This window comes from Myotis myotis, unplaced genomic scaffold (assembly GCF_014108235.1).
Source record: "Myotis myotis isolate mMyoMyo1 unplaced genomic scaffold, mMyoMyo1.p scaffold_m19_p_18, whole genome shotgun sequence".
Classification (NCBI taxonomy): domain Eukaryota; kingdom Metazoa; phylum Chordata; class Mammalia; order Chiroptera; family Vespertilionidae; genus Myotis; species Myotis myotis.
In genome coordinates, this window is record NW_023416322.1 from 9,573,355 (window position 1) to 9,599,190 (window position 25,836).

Sequence of the window (25,836 nt, forward strand, 5' to 3'; positions counted from 1 at the left end):
AAAATAATGGCTCAGAATAATATTTTTGCAGATGAAAGCTGAGCCTTTGGTAATGAGAGGCTGTTAGGGGTGGGGGAGGGTGTTTCTCAAGAAGAGCTGAACTGTAATCAACAATTAGCAACCTTTAAAGGCAAGAAAAAGCCCTGCCCTCTCTCAGCCCTTGGAGGTGCCTTTCCAGGAGCACAGATGAGGAGTGTGGGAGCTTCTCCATTCTGGGCTTGCTTGGGTTTTCCCTGGTTTATCCAATATGGGCCTAATACAGACCAAGCGTGGTTAACTGTGGACCCACGCACACGTGGCCCATGCATACATGCATTGTATTTTTTTAAAAATATAGAAATACTTCTTATGAACATTGAGATTTTCAATCTCATGTTTTAAAGCTGGCTGTGACCCATTAAACTTAATATTAGGATCCACTACTGAATTGAGAAACCACAGTTTTATAACAATGTCAGTGTTGAATCTCATTTTCCTCTTGCCACCCCAGCTCAACTGAACAGGAGAATTTAGTATGAATTTAAAACTAGAACTTTCATATCTTTGCTGTCCCTTCCTCCTCACTCCTCACCACACACACACACACACACACACACACACATACACACACAGTGTACACGGAAGAGAAGCTAAATTTCATCTACAGAAAGGTTCTCTAACGTGTGGTCTGCCTTGCTACTGTTCCCCTAAATCTACCTCATTGGGAAGCAGAGTAGGCAAACCTAAGATTTAGGGACACCTGCAGCCCTGGACTGGGAACAAGTATCAAAAACAACCCTTGCCCAGAAAGAGGCTCTGGGAGCTTCTCTTTTCTTTTGCATTGAAGGCTGGTCACGCTCTGATACTAATGGAGGTTCTCTGGGGAGCCAGGCAGACATGTTGATTCCCAGAAGCAAGTCTCATTCTTTCACCCTCTGCTTCAACATGTGCTTTTTGCTTTTGTCTTTCCAACAGGTCAGAGGACAGACTGCAGTCTGGCCAGGTAGGTGTGACTTGGGATGACCTGGGAACAGGCGTGGGGGTAGAGAGATCCCAGCCTGTCAAAGAGCCAAAGAGTTGATTTGCAAAGGCATCAGGTGGCTTTGCAAAGGAGTGGCCTAGGGCAGAGGTTGCTTTTTCCCTTTGCCTTGCTGACACCACCTGGCCCCAAATGGAAGTGGGGTCTGCTGGGACTTAGGAAAAGACCTGAGCCGAACTGAGGGAGGGGAGTTATCATTTGCTGAAATAATCCCAGAAACTCCCAGAAGCCACTACATTGCAAGGAAAAGAAATGTTCAACTCTGGAGGGAGGGTCCTGGTAGCCCAACCTTAGCTGCCAGACTTAAACGTGTGGGTTTTGGAAAGTCTCTGACTCTGAGAAGGAAGATCAAGAGATAGCATTTGAGAATTTTTTGATGCACAGAAAAGATGACAGCCTCTATTAGTGGCTGTTGTTGGATATTGAAATATTACATTGCGTTGTCTTGCCAAACAGCATTGGTAGAAATCCTGGCCTGGTGCACAAGTATGCAACCCTCCCAATCTTTCTCCACCTTCCCCTTCCTTCCCCGCCCCAACCAAATATTTCCCTCCCAGTGATGGAGCTGCTATGAGAACACTCGTGAGCTGGCAGAGAGCAAGGCATTCATTCAGCCAACAGTTCTCAGATGCCTAAACATGTGCTGATTTAACTGGAGAAAGAGCTTTAATGGCCGGATTCCTTGGAGACCCTGGGTTAGCCCATTATATCAACCACTTATATCTGCCAACACACACAATAATCATGAGGCCATTTACAATCATAGGCTCGTTATTTAGAAATAGCTTCATTTGGCTTTCATCGTTTTGTCATTGTGGATTACAATAAAGGTTCCATTAATCTTGGTGACTGGAGGGAACCAGGATAATAGAATTCTGTGGAGTGTATCTTCATGGTGATACAGTCTTAGTATAAGTTGAATTCCCTTATGCTGTGTTCTTTCACTGTGTGACGTTGGGCCGCTCTCTGGCTTCTCTGAACTCCAGTTTTCTCATCTGTGAGACAAAAAGCATTCCAGTAGAGCTGAGGAGCTCTAGGGTTCCAGAGAGGTTCATTAGGGGCAGCTGATGGAAGGGGCGGAGGGAGCCCAGGAGCCAGGCTCTGGCCCCTGCCTTCAGTCACACAAGGCCACGCTGCTCCTGTTTCTCGGAGCACTGTGCCTCTGAGTCAGATTCCTTGGAGAAAGCCTTCTGAGGCTAAACACAGCGAGAGGATCCCCAAGGTTCCTTCGAATCTGGACACTCTACCCTCTAAATTTTTTAAGAAAAATTGCTCTCTCTCTTTTGCTGAAGTATTTCCAAGAGAGAAATCTGTAGCCTCCTTTGGTGTTTACTAATGTTTCCTTGCAGGGAGATCTTATTGTCAGCCCAAATATTTTTTTTACTGCAAATTGAATCAATTCCCTTCTATTCTGATTTTGAATGGTGACAGACATTAAAAGCAGAAACTCTGTACATTTGTGAAAAGAGCTTTAATGGGTTTTGTTTGGAAAGTAATTTATCGAGTCTCTTAGCCATTTCTGGGTCTTAGCAGAATAATGTGACTTGTTTCATTAACCACCGAACAGACTGTTTTTAACCCCATTTTCTTTTTCCTCCCTTTTGCTGGATTGGTCCTCTCTGATCCTATGGGGTCAACCACAGGCGTAGCTCAACCGTGAGGAAGCAGGTAAGAGCCCAGAAAGAGCCAGGCTGGTCTGGTGTGAAAATGATAATCTCCCACTGACATCTATGGAATTCCACCGTAGGCAAGACAGACACTTATCTGACTTCATGCCTGTTTGGAATGTACCATGTAGTCATAGCATTTATATATATAAAAGCCAAGCGACCGGAATGACCAGTCGCTATGACGCGCAATGTGGCGGCCAACCGGGAGCCCCAGTCTGTACCTCCCCCACAACCTCCCATGGCCCCTTCCCCCAGCCAGCCCCGCCCTGATGGCCCTAATCAGGGCGGGCAGGCCGGACCCCACCCGTGCATGAATTCATGCACTGGGCCTCTAGTGTTTAATATTTTGGCAACTTCATTGATTTAGTTTGTTTAGCTAGAGTGACCATGATCTTTCTGATTTGTTCATCTTACATAGTGACATTTGATTTGACTGTAGCAGATTTTTCCAGAACTGCCCTTGGCGTCAGTCCTTCAGAAGGCCAGGAGAAAGGCCTCACACTTCATACATCTGTACCAATAGGGCAGAAGCTCCCAGCAGCCAATGACCCACACCAGGCACTCTTGCTTTATGTTTGCAGATACTTGTTTCTAGTGGTGTGGTCATCCTAGGTGTATTTCTAAGACATCCTAAAAATGCAAAGATAAGTCTGATCTAGGATTGATAGGCAGGCAATTTTGTGCATAATCTTCAGTGTTGGATTAAAATCCAACACTGGGCAGCTAGCTCTCATTACACATATTTAAGGGAGATATTAGAAAGCAGTGGATGGATAATCCACATCAAGGGATGATATAATCTAAACAGCATTTGGGCTTGTTTAAAAAATTAATTGAATTGTGTTTTGCAATAGCAAATTTGACTTCCTAATTTATTCTTCATGGCAAATACTGAAATGATTTTGTATCTCCTAAGCTCATACCAGCTATGCAGTAGGCAGTTAGCAGGGAGGAGGTGAGAAGAGCTCAGAAATGTCTTTGTATCTACTCAGGGGAAAGCTGATTCAGGCTTTAAAAAATCATTTTAGTTAAATTACAGTGTCTGTTGCCACGGGGAGATAATCAAATATAGAGGCCACCTCGTTTCTGTGGTGTCGGCAGCCCAGCAGGGTCTTCAGCCGATCTGACGGCTCTGGCTGGCTGGGTCATCCAGCTGGGGGACCCAGATGACATAGCCCTCACTTGTCTTAGCTTTGCTGTCACTGTTGGGTTTTGTTTTGTTTTGTTTTGCCTTCTCTGCTTTGGATCTCATTTTAAAGAGACCACCATTGGATACAATTACATATTTTTAAAATTATAGAAAGTTCATTGCAATTCTCTGTCCTCTTGTTCCTTTAATTTTTTTCTTCTTCCCTTTTTCTGCCATAATTTCATTTAAAACGAGAAGAATGGAGTGACTCCCAGGGATAACTTAATGCATTTAAAATTAATAGGTGGATCTCTTAAAGAGAAAGCAAGCCTTTTTTCCCCTTTAAGCACTTAAGAATAGGATTGGACTCGAAGTTTGTTCCTTTCAGTTCTTGGACTAAAACTGGGCCTCCTACTCATGGATAGAGAGTATGCCTAAGGGCTTCACACCTCCACTCTGGCTGCAGGAGTGCTGTAGACCACCGTTTTGGCAGTGGTTTGCACACCTGGTTGGACGCTGTGGAGAGGAATGGCACCCCTCTGGCTTGCATCCTGTTGCACCTAAGCAGTTGCAGGCCAAGCATATTTGCCTGTTGCTAGATTTGCATAAAAGTTCCAGGATACACCAAAAGCCCCAATCAAGTAAAGACCTTATTTTCATTCTGCTGCCCCAGTTTTTGTCCAACAGCTCAAATCTAATGGTGGATTAATAAAGTGTTTTTCTGACAGTCATGAGGGTAAATAGTAAGTAATTTGGATGATGAGCATTCTTGTAAAAGTAAGTAACCAGGGAATAAATAATTATTTGTTTGTTTATTGCAAATCAGCGAAACAAGAGGATGAATCTAGTAGCTTTAGTAGCTTTTGTTTTTGAGAGTCCCTAATAGGTTCCAGTCATTTTTGACCCTAGGTTCAAACCAGCTCAGACTTTTCTTCATAAAGAGATACCGCAACTGCTGCTTCCAAACTCTCCCTGCTCCCCTCAGCCCAGCATTTCCTTTCCAGTGGCTTCCATAGCTTCCTTGGTGGCCCTTCTTTCTCCAGTCCTCTAAATTCAGGCATGTCCCGAGGCTTGGCCCTCTTATTTCTCTCCATAGCCTTTCCCCGTCACTTTCCTTGCGAACCTTTCTCTCCTTTTAGTGTCCACTTGTTCCATCGTGATGTCAGCTTGGTCTTGGATCTGACTCCTAACTGGTTGCTGGACATTGCTGTTTGAGGTTCAAGATAGCACCTCCCACCCTCATGGGATAGCATCAGTCTCCTCACCTTCCCCACCATGTTTTAACTTCCTTAGCACCTCCCCTAACATCTTTATTTCTCTTATTGGGACTCTCCATTCTTCACAGCCCCAGAAGTCCCAAATTTTATCTTGGACACCTCTTTTCTTCTCATTACCCACATCTAATATGTTGTTAGTTGGTATATTCTCCCTTAGTGAAAACGGGAAGCTAACAAATGTAACAGAGATCAGTACCTGACAAAAATCCTAACTCTCACTCATGGAAAATTATGCCAAACAAGGGATTGTTTCGACATTATCTGTCCACCTTCCTGATGGTTCACTCCTGCAAACCACTGGACTGCTTGCTTTACTCTTATTTCCAGTTATGCCTGCTACCTTTCTCCCTTCAGTTTAAAGTTCCCTTAATGTGATTGAATGGGGATTTGGCCCAATTGTCCTTAAAAAAAACCTTTCCCACCCTAGAATTAAAGGACCAAAAATATTCTAAATAAAAGAATTAAGCTGAGGTGGATTCTCATGTTGGAGGAGGGAGGGAGAGGAAGAACAGGAGAGACACACCCTGCGTAAGACACACAGAGACACTGCCTGGCCAGCTGTATGCAAAATCGTCAGTGAAGTGAGAGTTTTGGGGCCCCTTAGGAGGGTCCGAAGCCTTCATGTCTTTGTCCAGGTTTTGCTTCCCCTGGACTCTTTCTTAGGCCCCATTGGAGCAGTGTGGCCCAGGAGAATACTCTTCCACAGGGAGGCAGCTCATCTCGGGCCCACTCTTGTCTGCCCACAGATTACCCCTCTGAGCTACTTCTGACCTACTCCTGTCCTGTTGACTGTGGACATGCAGGTTAATGTCTTTAATCCTTGCTTTCTGCAACCCTGTATACTTCCCTTTAACTACCTGTAAGTCTAGGCAAAATGTGGTTCTCAGCTTGTTGAAGCCAGCAACTTTGTTCCCTCCCTCTGGGTCTTTATTTGTAAATCTAGAACCAGAAAAACTTTGCAAACCTTCATATCACTATCCTCATTATCACTGCTACAGCTATTTGTAAATAAAAAATATATAACACTTATAAGCATAAAAAGACTTCCAAAAATGGGGGATTTGTTTGTTTTTTGTTTGTTTGTTTTGTTTTGTTTTTTAAATAGTTTCTTCATTAGAGTATGGAAGAACTGACAAGGATTTTAACTCTAAGATCAGCCAGGCTGACTGGCAGAAATCAGCGATGGCAGCAAGAGGGCAGACACTGGCTACTGCAGCTGGGAAGCTGGGGAAGCAGATGGGTTTGGGGGCCACTAAGACCTTCCTGACTGCAGCTCCACCTTGGCCCACACAGTACTCCCTTTGGCAGCACCCTGGGCTCCCAGTAAGCTTGGGAGCTAGAGGCCATGCCAGCTCCTCTCTCACCCTGACTTCTTCGTGAGGCCCAGCTGCTTCCCTAAAGTGGCCAGGCCCCATGGTTACAGTTGGAAATTCAAAGCCAGGGAAGGGCACGGGCCAACTGTGAAAGGGGTAGAAGCCACAGGACCCATCCCACTCGAGAGTACAGTCTCTGTCCTCAACATCTACAGCCCTTTCTAACTAGGTTTAGGGGCTGCCTGATCCCTTTCTTCTCCAATGTGTGTTTAGTTGCATTATGAAACCCTGCTGGTTTTTACAATATTTGGTATATGTACCTGACGATGTTGCTGAGTTCCTAGGTTGTGGTATGGGTGGTAGAGATAGGTTCAGTCTCAGAAGGAGAATACCTGGGTTTGAATCCTGACTCTGCCACTTAACTACTATGTCACCATAAGCAGCTATTTCATCTTACTAAGCCTTTGTTTTCTCATTTGTGAAATGAGGATAATCATAATTATATACCCCCTAGGGTTGTTACCAGGACCAATCCATCTAAAGCACTTAGTACATGGCCCAACACATCTTTGAGTTCCTCTGTAAATGCTCAGTACTAATGCTTATGTGCCAATAGGAAATATTACTCCCTTTACCACCTATCCCCTCCCTACTTTGAAGATAGCAAATGGAGACCCAAAGAAGTTAAATAAATTTCAGGGTTGTATAGCAAAACGGCAGAGCAAAGACTGACATCTGAGAGGCCTGCTTCTTTGCTTAGTACCAATTAGTCTGCACTATTACCAAGATCTGGGGTTTTTTCTTTCTTGCCTTTTATACCAAACTCCCATTCTGATGCTCCCATTGGTTCATTCTACCACCCTTAACTGACATTAACTGAGCACCCACTATGTGAGAACATCATGGCCTCACTGAACGCCTAAGAGTTAATATAAGCTCTGTCTTGTGGAGCTTGAGCTGTAGTAGTGACAAGTTGCAAACGAATACACCCACACAATTAAGTCACAATCAAGGCTGTGAGGGCCAAGTTCAAGGTGCTGAGACCCTGTAGACAGGGCCCTGAGCTCATCTGGGAGTCTGGAAAAACATCCTTGAGGAAGTGTGGTTCTTATATTGAGACTATGGGGCAGGAGCCTGGTATGAGGAGAGCATTCCAGATGCACAGCAGCTCATGCAAAGCCATTGCCAAGGAGGACTTATCTGAGGAACAGAAAGAAGGCCAGTGTGGCTGAAATAGAGACTGGGGAAGAGCAGAAGGAGATGAAACTGGAGGCCAAGGCAGGACCCTGGCCATGCAAGGCTGTGTAAATAAAGCAGGAGGAGTCTTTCAAGAGTTTAGCCTAGAGCAGGGGTGGGCAAACTTTTTGACTCGAGGGCCACAATGGGTTCTTAAACTGGACCGGAGGGCCGGAACAAAAGCATGGATGGAGTGTTTGTGTGAACTAATATAAATTCAAAGTAAACATCATTACATAAAAGGGTACGGTCTTTTTTTTTTTTTTTTTTTTTTAGTTTTATTCATTTCAAACGGGCCGGATCGCGGGCCGTAGTTTGCCCACAGCTGGCCTAGAGAGTAAACAGTTAGATGCACACTTTTAAAGGTCACCTAACCACGATATAAAGGAAGAAGAGCATGGTTTGAAGGACAACAAGGGTGGGGATTGAAAAAATGATGAATTGGATTGGGTTGGTGGCAGTAGAGAGGGAGAAAGGGAATGGATTTGAGAGATATTTAGGAGGCATACTTGACAAAAATGTATTGATTTGATGGCTGAGGGTAAGGATCTGATTTGGGATAAAAGATGATCAGTCTCCTGTAGGACATGCTGACTGAAGGCATCTGTGTGGCATTCCGAGCGGATCGTTGTGTATGAGCTCCGGAGTCTAAAGGGCAGAGAAGCTGGATGCTTTTCTGTGGACCAGCCACTGACCAGCTGAGACAAGTTCCTCACACTTCGTCCCGTTTTCTCTGACCCTGGGCTATCCGTGTTTAGAGATCCTAACGTGTTTCTCTTTGGCTTTTCAGGATTCCAGCCAGGCAATTCCTCTGGTGGTGGAAAGCTGTATCCGGTTTATCAGCAGACACGGTAAGCAGGGTGCTAGCCTTGCTCATATTTGCAAAGTCGGGAAGAACTTCCAGGAATTCTTTCAGCAGCAAGCGTAGAGACTGACTTCCCATCCTGACATTCTCAGAAAAGGAATAAAATGGTATTTGTTCATGTAATATTTTCTACTTCCGAATGGCCACACATAGACCTTGAGAGAAAGACATCACATGTTTTAACCCAGAAGGCCTCAGCCTTTTACCAACTTCCTTTTCTAGCTTGAGAGTGACTTTTAGATGGCAGCTGTTAAGTGAATTAGTACAGCTGGCATGATGTGTGCCGGTAGTTTCACCATTACTCACCATCTTTGCATGTGTCAGTATCTCCCACTGCACAGCCTTCACCGTTACGTCACATTGACATTTTGATCAGACTGCTTTACAAACAACTCCTTTTGTAATGTTGCATTGATTCCTAAAAACATCCAGGTTTTTTTCTGTGTGGTCTCACTGTATACAGCATCGTCAAGAGCGCAGTTAGAAGCTGGTCTTAAAGCTGTAGCCCACATTTGAGAGTTGGTCGGGACTGGCTCCTTCTTGCCCCGAGTCAAATCACGCTATCTTCTGCTTAGATCAGCTGTTCTCAACCTGTGGGTCACGACCCCTTTGGCGGTCGAACGACCCTTTCACAGGGGTCGCCTAAGACCATCCTGCATATCAGATATTTACATGACGATTCATCACAGTAGCAACATTACAGTGATGAAGTAGCAACGAAAATAATTTTATGGTTGGGTCACAACATGAGGAACTGTATTTAAAGGGCCAGAAGGTTGAGAACCACTGGCTTAGATAAAGCTCAGTCTCAGAAGCTCCATTCCTTCTTCACCAGCTCCTTGGTTGCTTGGACAGAATTTAGGGTTAGAGGTGAACTGCCAGAGAGTTGATCTTCCAAGTGTACGAGTGTTTAGAGAGCACAGATATCTGAGCTAGTGCCATGAAGATTTCTAGGAACTAGGCATTAGAAACTGTTTTTAGGTGCTTTCCTGTCTAATTATAGGGAAAAAGGACACACTGACCCTCGAGGAGCCAAGGAGATGTGTTGATAATTGCTGGCTTCCTTCCTCTCTCCTGATAAACTGAGACATTGCTTGGGTTCATTTTTGAAATAGCAATTATTTTAGCATGCCTACAACTTAACCCCATTCTAATCAGCTACAATTTTTCATCTTATCTCTATTCACTTGAAGTAACAGCATTTTACATCATTCCTGAACAGTCAACAAATATTTATCAAGCCCCTGATCCATGCTGGGCGCCATGCATTGCCAAACAGGAAAACAGAAACAGGGGCAATACGCTGTCGCTGTCTTTCCCTGGTTTTATGATACAGTCGGGAGAAAATAAATGAGCAAGTGAAAACTTAAAAAGAGATAAGCTTTAGTAATTCAGAACGGCCGCATAAGAAATTTCACAAGATAGCAATGATTAATGGCCAAGCAGTTGGCAAAGATAAGTCCAAACTAAGTTCATGGGAGGAAGGATTATTTGTGCCTAAAGGACAATAAGAAGAAGAGCGTCTGCACTCCTATTTGCTCATCCATGCATTCTATTCATTCATTCATTCATTCAACAGACATATACATTGGTTGCTCATTGTGTGCCAAGAAAAAGTTCCTTTCTTCATGAGCCCTATATTCTACTAAAGGGCAGATAAATAAATGATCACTTGTATAGTCCATAAATAAATTAATATATAATATGCCAGGGATTGGTGAGTGTCATGAAGTAAAGCGAGGTGAGGAGATGGAGAGGAGACACTGTTCTAGGCAGGGTCAGGAAAAGCTTACAGTCACCTCGTGTGACATTTGAGCAGAGTCCTGAAGGATGTAAGGGAGTGAGCCATGAGGGTATCTGGGGAAGAGTATTTGGGGGAGAAGGAGCATCAAATGCAGATATCCTTGGCATACGCAAGGGCCAGCACACAGGAGGCCAGTGTGGCTGGAACAGAGTCAGTGGAGAGGAGAGTGGTCATATTTCAGGGCTTTGTTGGCTAGGGTGGGTGTTTGGGTTGTGTTCTGAGTGAGTGGGAAGCTATTGGAGAATTCTGAACAGGGAGTGGTTTTTTATAGGAGGCTACTGCAGTAGCCCAGGGAAGACAGGACTGTGGCCTGGGCCAGAGAGTTAGCTGTGGAAGAGCTGAGAAAGTGGATGGGTTTTGGATATTGTATCTTAGCACGTTTGGTGTGCTTACATATTGCTGATGGCAATGCAAATCGCTACAACCCTTTTGGAGGGGAATTTGGCAAAACTGCATATGCACTTGTCTTCTGATCAGCAATCCTTACAGGATTCACCCTAAAGATACACAACAGCTTAAAACTACATATGCACAAGTTTATTTATTGCAGCATCATTTGTAATTACAAAATATTAGGAACAACCTAAATGCCTTTATATAGAAGAGTGGTTGAATAAACTGTGGTATATCCATACAGTGGGATACTGTACAGCGACCAAAAAAGAATGAGGAGGAACTCTAGGAAATGACATGGAGAGACTTCCAGGATGTATTGTCAAATGAAAAAGAAAAGTGCAAAAGTGTGTCTAAAGCAGTGGTTCTCAACCTTCTGGCCCTTTAAATACAGTTCCTCATGTTGTGACCCAACCATAAAATTATTTTCGTTGCTACTTCGTAACTGCAATGTTGTTACTGTCATGAATCGTAATGTAAATATCTGATAGGCAGGATGGTCTTAGGCGACCCCTGTGAAAGGGTTGTTCGACCGTCAAAGGGGTCGCGACCCACGGGTTGAGAACCGCTGGTCTAAAGCATTCTGCCTTTAGCCCTGGTTGTGGTGTTTAGTTGGTTAGAGTCTTCCCCATACACCAAGGTTGTGGTTTTGATCCCTGATCAGGGCACACACAAGAAGCAACCAATGAATGCATAAATAACTGGAACAGCAAATCAATCTCTCTCTTTCTTTCTCTCTCTCTCTCTCATTCTCAAACCAATAAAATAAAAGTAAAAAAGCATGTTACCTTTCATGCGAGAAAGAAGAGGGTGTAAGAATATATATGTGTCCTCTATGTTGTTGATTTAAAGAAAGAAAGAAAAGTACATTGTAGCTATTTAAAAAAAAATTTTTTTGTTCAATTAAATTGAACTTTTCCCCCAAATAGGGACTCAAGGTATCCCTAAACTCCCTAGAAACTGTGATTACATTTTTTGTTTACGTGCACTTAATGGGGATAGAGTCCATAACATGTGTCAGTTCTGAAGTGTTTGTGGCCCACCGTTTGCACATTCGTACTATTTTCATGTCCCCTGGGAGGCAGATATTTAGTCCCATTATAGAGATGAGAAATCTGAGGCTCATCTGTAAATGGTGGGTAAGGGTGATCCAGGAAGATGTGAAGGAGAAGGGATGTAAGGAACAACCAAGACTGAGTCAGGATGGAAGAACTCCATCGTTTTCAGGGTGAAGGGATAAAGTAGGTGAGCAGGAGGTGGTGCTGTAGCAATCCTTTTAAGAATTCTCTAGGAGGACAATGCTTGGTGACAGCTGGATCCAAAATGAAAGGTTTTGTGCCATTTCCAAATAACTTGCCCAAGTCTGATTGGTTTTATACTAAGAAAAAATGAAAAAGATCATGGATATGATGAGCAAGCTGTTGGCTTTACCAAGTAGAACACACCGTGTAGCCTGGTCCCTGAGATGACATCCCTGTTTGGCTGTGGTTTTGACACCTCGCTGGGCCTATGACTGTTTCTGATGAAACAGCATGTGGCTGTTCCGCCCTATTGGTAACTAATATGGTAATATGACATTGGTAGTAAAGGGGTTTTAACATGCTTCATGTTAAAGGAACAGAGAACTCAAGTGCTGTTACAAGTCCTATAATTGAATTTCCCATACTTGCTTCTCAATATCACTTCAGTTGGATTCAGGAGTTCAGCCCTGGCCTGTATGGTTTACCTTCCAAAGTCCAGCTCAGCGGTCACCAACCTTTCAGACCTCACGGACCACCAGTGGTCCATTGACCACCGGTTGGCGGCCGCTGGTCTAGCTGATAGAATTCAGTCACCCCTCACCAGGTAGCCCTAAACTGGGCAAAATGTAGCAATATTCTCTTTTGTTTTCCTAAAGAGAAATTTGTTTGAGATTTCTCTGACATCAACATTTTCAAGGGATCGTGCCATAACAGAGAGACTTCGGCAGAATAAAGACTGAGGCACAGGGCTCCCAAGAAAGGTGGGGCAGGCCTGAGTGCCGCTAGTTCAGTCCAATCCTGGGCCCAGCTCTAATGCCGGGCTTCCCGGATCCCTTACCAGGTCTGCGGTTGCATGTGTGGTGCTCTCTACAAACCGTATCCATGTTCAGACTCAGAGATGGCTTCTGGTCCTCCACACCTTCACTCTAGTAGGCCCCACAAGCTGGGCCTTCAGGAGTGAGTACCCATTTGTAGCCAGCAGGCCTGGGTTTGCGTCCTGGCTCTGGTGGTTCTTACTGCCTAGGCAACCTAAGGCAGGTTATAACTTATCAGTCCCCTCATCTAGAAAATGGGATTGCTGGTCCCCCCTACCTTACTTACATGGCTATTGTGAGAACCAGTTGATTTATTTATATGAAGCATGTCTTAGCAATCACCACGCATGCATTATTTTACTATGATTACGTCTACTCTAACCCAAGATGACAAAGTTCTCACGTACATTATCACAGTGTAACATTCCTGCGTGAGGCTGCAGTCAAGGACCAGTGGCTAGCACAGTGTCTGGCAATTTTGTCTGTTGACTGACCACTTGTCATGTCCTCTCTTTCCCATAACTATTCAAAGCATTGTGCCCTAGAGCCGCCGAACAGTGTTAGAACAGCTAAAGCATAATTGTCATCTCAGACCTTCTGACACTCCTCTGATGGTATCTGAAGGCTTGCCTGCCATGCTCGAGGTCCCTATTCCTGATCCTGGGTGATAAGAAGATGCCGGAAGGTCACATCCCACTTTGCAGATGGGAACAGAGGCAAAGGTTGAGGAAGGAGCCCACCTCATAGTCTCCCTATGGAGCCAGGTGTAGATATTTCTTCCCTTAAGTCTCTGACTTGGTGCTTTTTTCCTGTTAATGCCTTGTATCCATTCCAGTGACTTTTTCAGCATCCTTGCACATGTTTTCTCCATTGGCCTGAAGAAGGGAGAAAGGGTACTTAAATATGAATTGGCTGGCAGAGATGGACATGCAGCTAAGCTTGGAGCTGTGTGAATTTGCTTTTTCTTGACCACTTTTCCCTGACTTTTCAGGTCTGCAGCATGAAGGAATTTTCCGGGTGTCGGGATCCCAGGTGGAAGTGAATGACATCAAAAATGCCTTTGAGAGAGGTGAGAAAACAGCCTGGAAGATAAGACCAAATGTCTGCCAGCCCCCCGGACTGTTGGCTCCACTCCTTCTCCCTGAGAGGTACCCAGAGGTTGGAAAGCCAGCTCACCTCCCTCTTCAGCCAGGCACCTGCTCTGTTAGAGACATTTCTCCCTAGATACGCAGGGAGATGGCAGCGTCCATCTCAGCTGCCTCCTTCTCAGCCCCATTCATCCTGCTTCCTGGGGATGATCTGCTGAAACCCAAGGAGTTGACTGTGGTGTCTGGGCAGTTTATGGCTTCACCCGGAACCCTTGGTGGTAGTTAATATCAAGGCTAATGCGCCTGTTCATCGTAGCCCATTTATTATTCTGTGGGCTATTAAGTTAATGGGCAAGCTTTGGCAATTTCCGTCACTGTAATAGATACATATATAGTTTCAATTTGAGGTTGGTCCAATCATTAAATCTAATCACATCTGATAGGAAATTTCCATAGGGAGCTCCAGCATGATTGTTCTCTCGTAAGTAGGTGTCCTCTGTTGCAGGCCAGGAGGAGTGCGAGCAGCGCAGAGGGGCTGGCCTCCCGTGGCCTCGCTTTCCTCCCCCAGGAGCTCAGGCCCAGCCTGGTTTCATGATTCTCAAAGAGCCAGTTGCTGTGCCCTATCCCCAGCCCATAGGGACTGTCCTGAGCTAGTCTGGCACAAGCGTATTGAACTCCTGTGCCCCTCCTCTGGCCCGGGGACCCTGAGCCTAAGCAGTCTTTGCTTTATCCAGTTCCTGGGTCACTCTTGTCATGGCCGCCATGCTGGACAGAGAGCTGATGGACTGGGATGAGGAACTTGACTAGATCACCCCTCCCCCACCACCTCTGCTTCATCCTACGTGTTTTACCTCTCTCACCCTCTTTGTTTTTTGGGGGGTTGCTTATCAGGAGAAGACCCGCTGGCTGGGGACCAGAATGACCATGACATGGACTCCATAGCTGGCGTCCTGAAGCTTTACTTCCGGGGGCTGGAACACCCTCTCTTCCCCAAGGACATCTTCCATGACCTGATGGCCTGCGTGAGTAAGTACCGTCCTGGCCTCAGACTGACCTCTGGGCCAGAGAGCCTTGTAGCAACAGAGAAGAAATTTCCGCAGGGTCTTTTTTTCTCATAAGCTTTGCAGTAATATTTTCTTTTTTCAGTGAAGTTTTTCCTCCTCATCAACACTCCTCTATCCCTTGGTGGGGATTTTTTTCTTCCTGATTCACTTTAAATTCCTTTGCTTCTCTGGGCTTTGTCTTCAGTAAAATACATTTATATTTACATATAAGACATAGTCTGTGCTTATGCTTTTCATGATACACAGGGAGAAAGCATCGGTGTTGCAACTATTTCCTGTGTGTTGTTCTACACATGGCATGGCTTACCTGCCGGATATTTTAATGTTCTTCTAGGAATAAAACCCTCCGGGCATAAAAGCAGCAATATAGAGATAGTCTGTTCTATCCCCCGGCGAGGCTCTCTGCCTCTTGCTCTAAAGTGATCCATGGGAAGTTGGATTAATATCGGGTCACCCTGGAATCACATCCCATTGGATTGGTGGCTCCAGAGGCTGGAGAAGGCAGTGCCTTTGAAATGGAGAAACCAGCCTTTTCCCCAAGATCTCCTTCCCCCAACCCCCACCCCGAGTTTCCAGTTTGACTCATATATGCCCTGAGCACTGTCCTCTGTTATTCTGAGAGGAAAGGGCCTGAGCATTCAGGGGCCTCTTATTTTACTTGTTGACCCACTATTTGTGGGAGTCTGGTGGGAATGAATTCTGTGGGTGAGCAAATACATGCATCCCTCCTGTTTTCATGTCTTTTTCTAAGACTGGGCCTAGGTCAACTATCTTAAGTAGACTGGGATGACCAAGACAGTACGAGATACCTTGGCTGCCCAACTCTCCCCTTGAGAATGCTCATCCACTGCTTCTCATTTCTTCTTTACGAAAACATACTCATTATATCCACACGACACACAGGAAGTGGGATGCTGGCCATCATGGAGGCCATCCTGTCCTGCCTACTCTACCCATGCATCGCCTGGGGCCACACCTGTAATTAATCTGTTCATGGTGAGAGTCAGGAAACTTCCTAGATATTACTGTTAACAGGGGCAGCCATTGCTTGTCTCTGGACACATTTTTCTCGTCTGCACTGCAGATAGCGAGGGGAAGATAAGCCAGACTTGTGCAGAGGATAGGGCGATGCATAGGTAGAGTAGGCAGGACAGGACTTGCCCAGGCTCCCTCCCTCCCCACACGTAGGCCCTCCAAGGCTGGGTGTCGAGCAGTCATAGCAGGTTTATGGATAGTTCCTTGTCTGTGGTTGTCTTAATAAAAGGGTAGGTGCTTAGGGAATATCTCCAAACCCTTCTGTGCCCAAGGAGCACATACCTTAAGTCCTGCACTGGTAAGTGTTTGGAGCCCAGCATGTATCCCCCACCCCACAAGCCACAGGGATGAAATGCCTTGTACAGTGCACCAGTGTTGCATAGACTTGACCTGGCCACTCTGTGCTTCACCTGCCGGTAGTACTCTTCTTACCATTACTCCCTGGGATCTCAGCCACAGTGGAGGTAACACATGGCTTTCTTCTTTCAGCAATGGACAACCTACAGGAGAGAGCTCTGCACATCCGGAAAGTCCTCCTGGTTCTGCCCAAAACCACTCTGATCATCATGAGATACCTCTTTGCCTTCCTCAGTCAGTGAGTAGACTTCCCAGTAAGCAGCTGGGTCAGACCTTGGCTTCAGCCACTAGAAGTTTACATACGGATCTATGTCAGTTCCTCCAGCCCAGTAATTGCTGGGCACTTACTGTGTGCTGGGCACAGATGTAGGCTGTCTGCATACATTGTAAAATAAGAGACGAAAGCCCTGATATCATTTAGCTCACATTCCAGGGGAGGAGACAGACAATGACAGAAACGTCAGTTACTAGTAAGTGCTTAGGAGAAAACTAAAGAAGTGTTAATTAAGGGATAGAGTGCAGGGCTGAATGGGGTGGGGCTGAAAGGGGGAGGGAGCCTCCATAGGGGGACGGTCAGCAAAACCTCCCTGAGGAGGTGGCACAAGCAGCAGCCTGAGTGAAGTAAAGGAAGGAGCCACAGGGATGTTCAAGGCTCTCAAGCCCTGACAGTCATGGTTATAAGGGTTTGGATTTGAGAATCCACGTGATCTTTGATCATGTGATCTGATCTATATGTGTGTATTTTTAAAACCCACCAACTGCTTCATGGAGAAGTTACTGTAAGAGAGAAGGCTGTGAAGAGAAGCAGGTCGACCCTTCATAGGTTATTGTACCATCTCGGCTGGGGTGCGGGGATGGTGGCTTAGACTGGGGAGGTGATGGAGGGTGGTGGGGAGGGTCAGGTTTTGGATCTATTTTGAACATGGCATTGACAGGACTTCCTGGTGGGTAGGGTGTAGAGCAGTGGTTCTCAACCTTGGCTGCACATTAGAATCACCTGGGAATCTTTTTAAAATCCTGATTTCTGGGCCTCATCCTCCGGAAATTCTATTTCTTTGTTACTAATGTTGTGGCCCCACCCCATAACAAAGAAACAGAATTTCCGGAGGATGAGGCCCAGAAATCAGGATTTTAAAAAGATTCCCAGGTGATTCTAATGTGCAGCCAAGGTTGAGAACCACTGGTGTAGAGTGTGAGGAACAAGAAGAATTCTACCTTTTTAGCATGAGCAACAGGGAAGTAGTGATGCCATTTGTGGAGTTAGGGAGGACCAGGTGTGAAGGAAGGAATCAAAGCCAGGTGCCAATGCAGGCATGTTAAGTTGAGGGCCCGTTAGGCCTCCAAGGGGAGATTGTAAGTTGGCAGCCGAACATGGGAATTTGACACTCGGGAGAAACATGGGGTCAGTGTAGCTGGAAGAGGGGTCTGAGGGGACCTTGGGCTTGGCCAGAGCATCTCATCCAAGCAATGTGTTCTTGCCCAGGGCGTAGGAGTCCCCACGTGGCAGCAGGGTCCACAGCGAGGACATGTGATAGCCTCTCGTAGGCACCTGTCCTTTCACTGCAGCTTCTCCTTCAATCTCCTGGACCAAAGGTTATAAATGGGCAAACTGAGGGCCAGATAAGGCCCATAGATGTGTTTCCTTCAGTCCACTGTATCTTGAAAATACTGAAACGTTTAAATACCAGGGGCATCCTTAAAAACATCTAGATTTCTAGCTTCTCTTGGAAAATTGATTAGATCTGGCAGTGCTGGATCTGCCTCCCCACGTGACAGCAGCTCCCTGTGGAGTAAAGACTGCTGTCTACTGAGGCAGGCACTGCCCCGCTCACCAGACCCCAGCCCTCCCGAACACTTCCTCATACCCAGGATGAATTCAGTTGCTACTTATTGTCACTCTTGCTTTATGGTCTTTTATATAGTGGAGAAAGATTTTTCTAGATCCATGAATCTATTAAAAGGAGAAAACAAAAATTAGACCAAGGGGCTTGGGTTTTTTAGCACATATTTCTGTGTGAAATGAAGAGTCTTCCCAGTTGATTGGTCTCTACTTCAAAGGAATGCAAGGTTAGAGACCAGTTCATGCGCCTCAGCTTGCTTACAAGTGGGCCTGGCTCTGTAGGTGTCTGGGTTAGTCCCCCCAGCCTGAGACCTTTCTGGGTCACCCACCCTGCCCTTTTAGCCCTGTTGCTGGCCCTGAAGAGTGACAGAGGGTGCTGGCTCTGCAGCCTGCCTCCTCCACAAGACTGTGTCTGCTCCTCTCATCAGCCAAGCCCTGACTCAGCACCACAGCTGCCTTTGAGTTCAGAGCCCCCCATGACTCACACAGTCACATGCTGCCCAGTTAGGTAATTAATGCCTGTCAGGAGAAGCGGGTAGGCTCTTGTGAATCAACTACTGCTGAATGTCCGCAGCCCTGCTGTCCATTCCTGGAGTAGAATCAAGGGTCTGGTACCAAGAAGCAGTCAGAATATTATAATTACAGAAAATATCTATGGAACCCCACCGATGTGCCAGCCGCAGTGCTCAGTACTTGGCATTTAACCTTCACAACAGCCCCATAAAGGAGGCATAGAATGGCCTCCATTTTTCAGTGAAGAAACTAGGGAACTAGACAAAGTCATGGAACCGGCAAGCAAGGGAGCTAGGACTCAAAACCAGGTCTGTTTGACCCAGAAATTCTTGGGATATTTTGGTTTTTTTCTTTTAAATGTAATCAAAGAAGGAAATGTGCATCATTAACGAGTAAAAAGTCCAAGTTTCCAATACTAATCCTGATTTTCTCATTCTCCCCAAAAAGCCTGTGTTCCCAGCCATAATGTTGAACTTTTTGAAGTTGCACATAAGCTAATGAGTTGGAATCCATTAGGAGGATTCCCTGGTGGTATAGACGAAACTATAGAAATATAGCACAACTCTCAGAGGAAACAGCAGATATATAAGTTGATGCCAAAAAAGAAGGTTTTTTAGAGAAGAAGCTGTTAGCAGTATTATTTAGTTTAGGTGTTTCCTTAAAGATCAAAACCCAGTGTTTGAGGTCTTATACTGGGTACAGGCTTCAGGGTCTCCAAGGACCATTAACACCACTAGGTACAAAATTGTGTGTATTTGTATGTGCACATTTATGAATTTTCTGGGGAGAGAATTTCCAGTTTTGTCAAATCCTTGAAGGAGCCTACGTCCTCCCAAAATTAAGAACCATGGCTTTAGCTCCTACACCTAGGTGTTCCTGTTGCAGATTGGAGATGAAGGATCTTGGTCTATATTTTAATGGAAGTAAGAAATGGACCCGGACCTCTGAGACCACAGTCCATGAAGATGTGTCCCCTGCATTGCAGCCACCTATGACTTACACAGGCCTTGCCTTAGAAGGCTCAGCCTCATTTCTCATCTCACAGAGTTGGGCCTGGATTCTCAGGGCTAGAGTTTGTTTCCCTTTGACGATAAGACATCCCAGCCCTGGCTGGTTTGGCTCAGTGGATAGAGTGTTGGCCTGTGGACTGAAGGGTTCCGGGTTCAATTCTGGTTAAGGGCACATGCCTGGGTTTCGGGCTCGATCCCTAGTGGGGGGCATGCAGGAGGCAGCCGATCAGTGATTCTCTCTCATCACTGATGTTTCTATCTTTCTCTCCCTCTCCTTTCCTCTCCGAAATCAATAAAACTATATTTAAAAAAAATAAAGACATCTCAGAAACTTCTGGTCTCCTTCCCTGTTACCAGAATATTGTCAGATCACTACAGACACAAGGCCTGCCTCCTCCTGTGCCCTCCACGACACCAGGAACCAGCCAGCCTGCGATTTGCTACAATTTGTGGTACCTCCTCCTCAGTTGTCCCAGCTGAGGTTCCCAAGGTCATTAACAGTCTCTCTCAAGTTTTTATTTGACTGAGAAGTAGGCTTGGAAACATCTCCCAGCCTTTTCTGGATCTGCTCTTTTAACTCAGGAGCCAGAGAAGGATTGCAAAATTAACTTTTTATGACCTCCTGTGAAGCGATCCAGCCCCTGAGTTCTATCACCTCGCATCGCCGGCCTCCCTGCGTTTGACAAGGTCCTAGAAAACAGTGACTCTGAGTCATGACAGTTGCTCACATTCGCTGGACCATCTCACAGGTTCTGCCGGCATTCTCTAAGGGCGGTGGGCAGCCTATCAGAATCTTCAACAGAGGAGGGAACTCTAGAGTTAGAGCGAGACCAACTAGGTAATTTGAGTCTGGATGTGGGATGCACTAGAAGCAAACTGCCCAGCTCACATGAAGTCAGCGGAGTCGCAGGCCTCGGTTCAGCATCAGAGGGTTTGGGTGTCTTCTCAGGCTCTGGCAGAGTCCAGTGCTGGGGACTTTCTGCTGATGCCCCGAAGGAGGCAGAGCTCCTTAGCAGAGCTCACTGTTTTGCAGTTGGGGGGCAGGAGGGGGAGTATATCCAGAGCTGGCCCAGCTTCAGTGCCTGGACAAATCGAGGCCAGTGGGAGCCAGTCAGGTGCGGTGGCTCAGTGAAGGGCTTGGGTCCTTGGCCAAGGTTGGAGGTGTGGCTGGATCAGCTGCTGGCTGGAAAGAGGGAGTTCCCAGAATAAATAAATATCCGATAATGAAGTCAGACGGCATCCAGAGGAAGCCTGAGCAGGAGCTGAACAGCGTGCTGACCTTTTCCGGAACAAATCCTGAATGTAATAATAGAGGAGGATGTTATGAAAATGAAAAACAATTGCATTAGCTGTTCCAGAAAGAACTCCACTGGCTTGATGGAATATAAAAGCTAATCTGTTGGCTTTTAAACAAAATAAGCCTAGATCTTAGAATGGAATATCCCTAATAATTTGATTATTTTTCTATTGAAGAAGGTACACAATGCCTGTGTCCTCTAACCCTATTATGACCGGGGCAGCCTGAGGGTCTTTGTCTGCCCTGTCAGCTTAGAGGGGCTATTGGAGCTGTATCCAACTATGCAGGGGGGACTTGGTGGATAAGATCTGGGGTGGGATGGTAAGTAGGATTTGATCGGGGAGCTGGAGAGAGAGGGGGTGACACCTGCAAGGATGTACTTCTGCTTTGCCTTTCCTTGACTCCTGAGTGACCATCGTGATGGTCATTCCCAACCCCTCCTCCCCAACCCTCCTGCCAACGTTTTAGAAGGGTTCTGATGCCCAGGGAAGCAGGTGGCAATTTGCAGAACTTCTGTTCTTGCTCTTGGCTGTGCCCCTGTGATTGTGTTTTCTGGGCATTCATGCGCATGCTTTCCAGCTTGCACCCTTTCCCTTCTCCTCCAGTTTGTCACAGTTCAGTGAGGAGAACATGATGGACCCCTACAACCTCGCCATCTGCTTCGGACCCTCGCTGATGTCGGTGCCTGAGGGCCACGACCAGGTGTCCTGCCAAGCGCACGTGAACGAGTTGATCAAAACCATCATCATCCAGCATGAGAACATCTTCCCAAACCCCAGGGAGCTGGAGGGCCCTGTCTACAGCCGAGGAGGAAGCATGGAGGATTACTGGTAGGGGGCCAGGGCTGGAGCGGGGAGGGCATCACCCACACACACTGGCCTGGGGGCCAGATGGCCAAACAAGACCAAAGGGAAATACCCAGACCCGCCCAGCCTCACTCCCAGGCTCTTCAGGCTGCCAGGGTCTTGGGTTGGTGTAGGCCAGGGGTCCTCAAACTTTTTAAACAGGGGGCCAGTTCACTGTCCCTCAGACCGTTGGAGGGCCGGACTGTAGTTTAAAAAAAAACTATGAACAAATTCCTATGCACACTGCACATACCGTATTTTGAAGTAAAAAAACAAAACGGGAACAAATACAATATTTGTATTTGCATGTGGCCCGCGGGCCGTAGTTTGAGGACCCCTGGTGTAGGCAGTGCCCCACCTTGGCCCGGCCTATGGAGGAAGTGCCATTTCACGGCACCTTTCTACCTTATGAGTTCTGAGTGGTCATTATCTTTCATTATATTCTGAAAGAAAATGACAATAATAATAGTAATATTAATACTCGCTAGGAAAGGGAATTTTCTACAGTTGTTCACCAGTCCCCAGTGTCTCTCAGGGTTCTGCTCTGCTGTGCATGGTGCCCGAAACAGTCCCGGTTCCCGGGGAATTTCATATTGGGAAGGGTTTAGATATGGGACATAATTTGCTGGCTGGGCGTTTGTAAGATGACCATTTAGGTGATTTCAGAAATTCATGAAGGGAGAGAGGGCTAAGCTCCATTTTCAGCAGGTTGGCACAGTTTCACCCTGAAGTGGGATTAAATTGCGTGGGGTGAGGTTTTTCATGACCTGGCCTGGGAGCAGAGATATGACAGGATCCCAAGGCACATAGACCCTCCCGCTGGACAAACACTGAGTCACTATTTCCGTTTTACAGATAAAGTCACTGCAATGCAGAGAGGCAGTGACGATCTTTCAGGCCACCCCATGGTGGGGATTGCACCCTGATCTCTCGTCCTTTAGTGCAGGGCACTGCCCACTGCCCCCAGGAAACCACTTCCTGTGTCAGTTTTCCACTAAACACAGACAGCTGCCTCTCTCTTTTACTCCCTAGCACCCCTTACCTTCTCCTCCTCCCCCTTCTTCCTCCCCTAAAAATGTTTCAGCCTGGGCTGAAAGCATAAGCCAGCCCAAACCAGATTCCATCTGAATTCAGCATCTGGAACCAATTCAGCCAGCCCCATTGCTATGGACTGAGGTAGGGAGAATAAGGGAGGTTGTTTACTTAGAGGCCGATTGGTCCACACTGGTCCCTGATCTCCACAGAAGGAGCCTCCTGCTCAGGGAGTGAAGAAAGGGACATCCATGTGTCGTGAACATGAAAATATCACTGACATCCGGGCTCGGTCTTCTCCGCTGTCCTGCAGACCCCAGTACCTGGGTCCGGGCTGGAGAAACCTCGGCTTGCCAGCTCAGAGAGAAAGCTTGTTGTCACTGACAGGTGGTTGGTGGGATAGGGAGGTTGTTCAGGTCTCAGCCTGCTGGCCGAGGAGCTCCCGGGAGCTGTCCTTGTACATGTGACTGGGAGGGTCAGTTTCCCCTTTGCACGAGTGTTGGGAAGCTGTGGAACAATGTTCCCAATTCCTGCTTTACCTTCCTTCTAAAGTCTGCCCTCAATTCTCAAATATGAAATCGCTGCAGGCTGGGTTTAGCCCAGGACATGGTCCCTCACACCTCCTCCCGGGCGGTCTCAGCCAGTGGAACAGACGGAACCCCGGCAGGGGGTGGGAGTGGGAGCTCCAGGGGCACAGACGGGAGGGCACCTTCCTCCAGTTCTCTCCAAGTGTTCCCCTCGGCCCCATGTTGTTTGTTATGCATCCAGCGTTTATTGGCAGCCTCTGGAAAAACCACAGATTGCACGGGGAATGTTCTACCATAGACTGGGTGGGAGGGACCAGAGGGTCAAGAGTAAATGGTCTTGGGGTTAAAGGGACCATCTCAGCCCTGGATTCACACCCACTCAGAAGGCTCGCAACCTTCCCTTTCCTTGGGGGAGAGAGAGGTGCCGGTGCTGTGAGCTAAGGCCATGAAGGAGATGGGGGAGGGGTGGCAGTAGGCATGCTAGGGTCCAAGGATTCTGGAAAGTGTCCAGGAGACCAGACAGCCAGGAAGAGGGAGCACAGGCCACTTGGCCTCCCCATGACCGTGGAGAGGAGAGGCCATTCACCACATTTACCACCTGAGACTGGAACCGGTTTTTCCAGGACTATTGCTGGGTGGCATGCCAGCTTCTGAGACCACAGGGTTGGGTCTGGGGTGTTGCTGGGGTGTGGGCGTACAGTGAGAAAAACGGAATTTTAGGGCAAAAAGGAACTTTAGGAAACATCATCTTGCCTTTACCTTAGAGCAGTGGATTTCAAAGTGGAGTCCCAGACTAACAGCACCTGGGGCTGGTTATAAACGTGAACAACCTAGTGCAGTGGTCGGCAAACTGCGGCTCGCGAGCCACATGCGGCTCTTTGGCCCCGTGGCATGGGCCACGAAGTTTCAATCGCACTGTACGTGCACGCCCGCACGTGGTATTTTGGAAACTCTGGGGCTGAAGCAATCTGTTTTTAACAAGCCACCCCACACTCTCTGAAGTTTGCGAACTGCCCCATCGTGGATGGCCACATAGATGGGCTTGGAACCTGCAGAAAAGTGAGCCTTGGTCCGGTGCATCCCAAGGGTTTCCAGAAAGTCACCAAACTCATCAGAGGGTTTTTAGGCCCAGAAAACAGTAAGAAATTGTGCCCAGATTTTTTGACAAAGCGGACGGAATCCCCGTTCGTGCGCCCCAGAATGTTCTCTGGAGCCTGGAGGACTCCTTGGAACTGACTCCTCCTAATGAGGTTCGTTCTGAACTGGCCTCCTGGTCTTTGAGGACCTTCCTAGGAGTGAAGGACCCATTCCATGAGAAGGGAGAGGTATGGGCTCAAAGGTAGACCCTGAGGCCAGGTGGTGGGGTTGAGCAGGGGTGATGGAAAGGCTCACTCATTACTACCACATGCCAGAGAAAGAACCTTTGGACATGAACAGGGGGTTTTCTACCTTACTAAGCACTCTGAAGTCCATGAGCCAGGAGATCAGGCGGCAGAAAGACATTCCTAGTAACTTCCCTGGCCATTCTCGATCCTCAACCCCGGATGATTCTAGATGGGACGAATTTCTTCCCGTCTTGACCTGACTGTCTCTTGCGCTCTTGCAGAGTTCAGCCCGCAGCAGACTCCTCTTCCCATCCATTTCTGTGACTCCCCTCCCACTTTCTTTCCAGTACCTGGAGCTAAACTGCAAGGCGTCGTAGAGACATCAAGCAGATTGAGAAAGAAAGAAAGGAAGTCCCGCTTATCAATCACCCCCTCTTAGTTCACTGAATCCTCATGTGACTCTGTGAGCTATACTGACCATTTATAGATTAGGTCACTGAAGCTGGAAGAGACCAGTAACTTGCCCAGGGCCACACGGCTTCCAAGTGTCAGAGTGGATTTTTGGACCCGGTTGTATCTGATACTAAAGCCTGGTGTTTTTCTTCCACCGTGCTCCCTCCAGGAACTAATTCACCTAGAGAAACAGCCCTTGAGGAGTTGGGTTGTTTTGTAGTTTTGAAAAAACACAATTGAAAAGGGGTTCGCTTGGTGTCAAGATACTCTCAGCAGACTGCAGTGGTTTTTGTAGCAGGGGCTGGAGTAGGAGCTTTCTCTGTCATTCTTGGCGTCTGTCGGTGTGTGCAGTCAAGATAGAGAGAGCATGAGGTAGACTCCATGCCTGAGCCCTGAGGACGCTGTGTGAGAGGAAGACAAGAATTCTGAGAGCCAGCTGAGCCGGGTTCCTCTCGCTTCTGTTGCAGTGACAGCCCTCACGGAGAGACAGCCTCGGTCGAAGACTCCACCCAGGATGTGAGCGCGGAGCACCACACGAGCGATGACGGTACGAGGTCCTGCTTGGGGTCTGCGGGGCTCCCCGGGTGAGGCCATCCTGTGCTCCCAAAGAGCCTTCCGCCCAGCAGTCCCCTGCACACAGGCAGCGAGCCCTTGCCCCCCTTCCCAGTCTTAAAGAGGCAGCCCACCTT

The 25,836-nt window shown here is 47.0% G+C and overlaps 1 protein-coding gene across 18 annotated transcripts in view; it reads left to right on the top strand.

The window, feature by feature from the left end:
* The window catches only part of SRGAP2 (SLIT-ROBO Rho GTPase activating protein 2), a 242,246-nt gene that overhangs the window by 202,614 nt on the left and 13,796 nt on the right, over positions 1-25,836 (top strand). For 8 of the 18 annotated variants that reach the window (XM_036342889.1, XM_036342893.1, XM_036342896.1 and 5 more), the window contains exons 12-19: positions 955-982; positions 2,662-2,686; positions 8,434-8,494; positions 13,753-13,830; positions 14,741-14,875; positions 16,438-16,543; positions 21,571-21,795; positions 25,612-25,694. In XM_036342889.1, coding sequence (XP_036198782.1) covers positions 955-982; positions 2,662-2,686; positions 8,434-8,494; positions 13,753-13,830; positions 14,741-14,875; positions 16,438-16,543; positions 21,571-21,795; positions 25,612-25,694 — 741 coding nt within the window. Of the gene's footprint in view, positions 1-954; positions 983-2,661; positions 2,687-8,433; positions 8,616-13,752; positions 13,831-14,740; positions 14,876-16,437; positions 16,544-21,570; positions 21,796-25,611; positions 25,695-25,836 lie in introns of those variants that run through there. The other 10 variants (XM_036342891.1, XM_036342895.1, XM_036342897.1 and 7 more) reach the window with 5 other exon arrangements.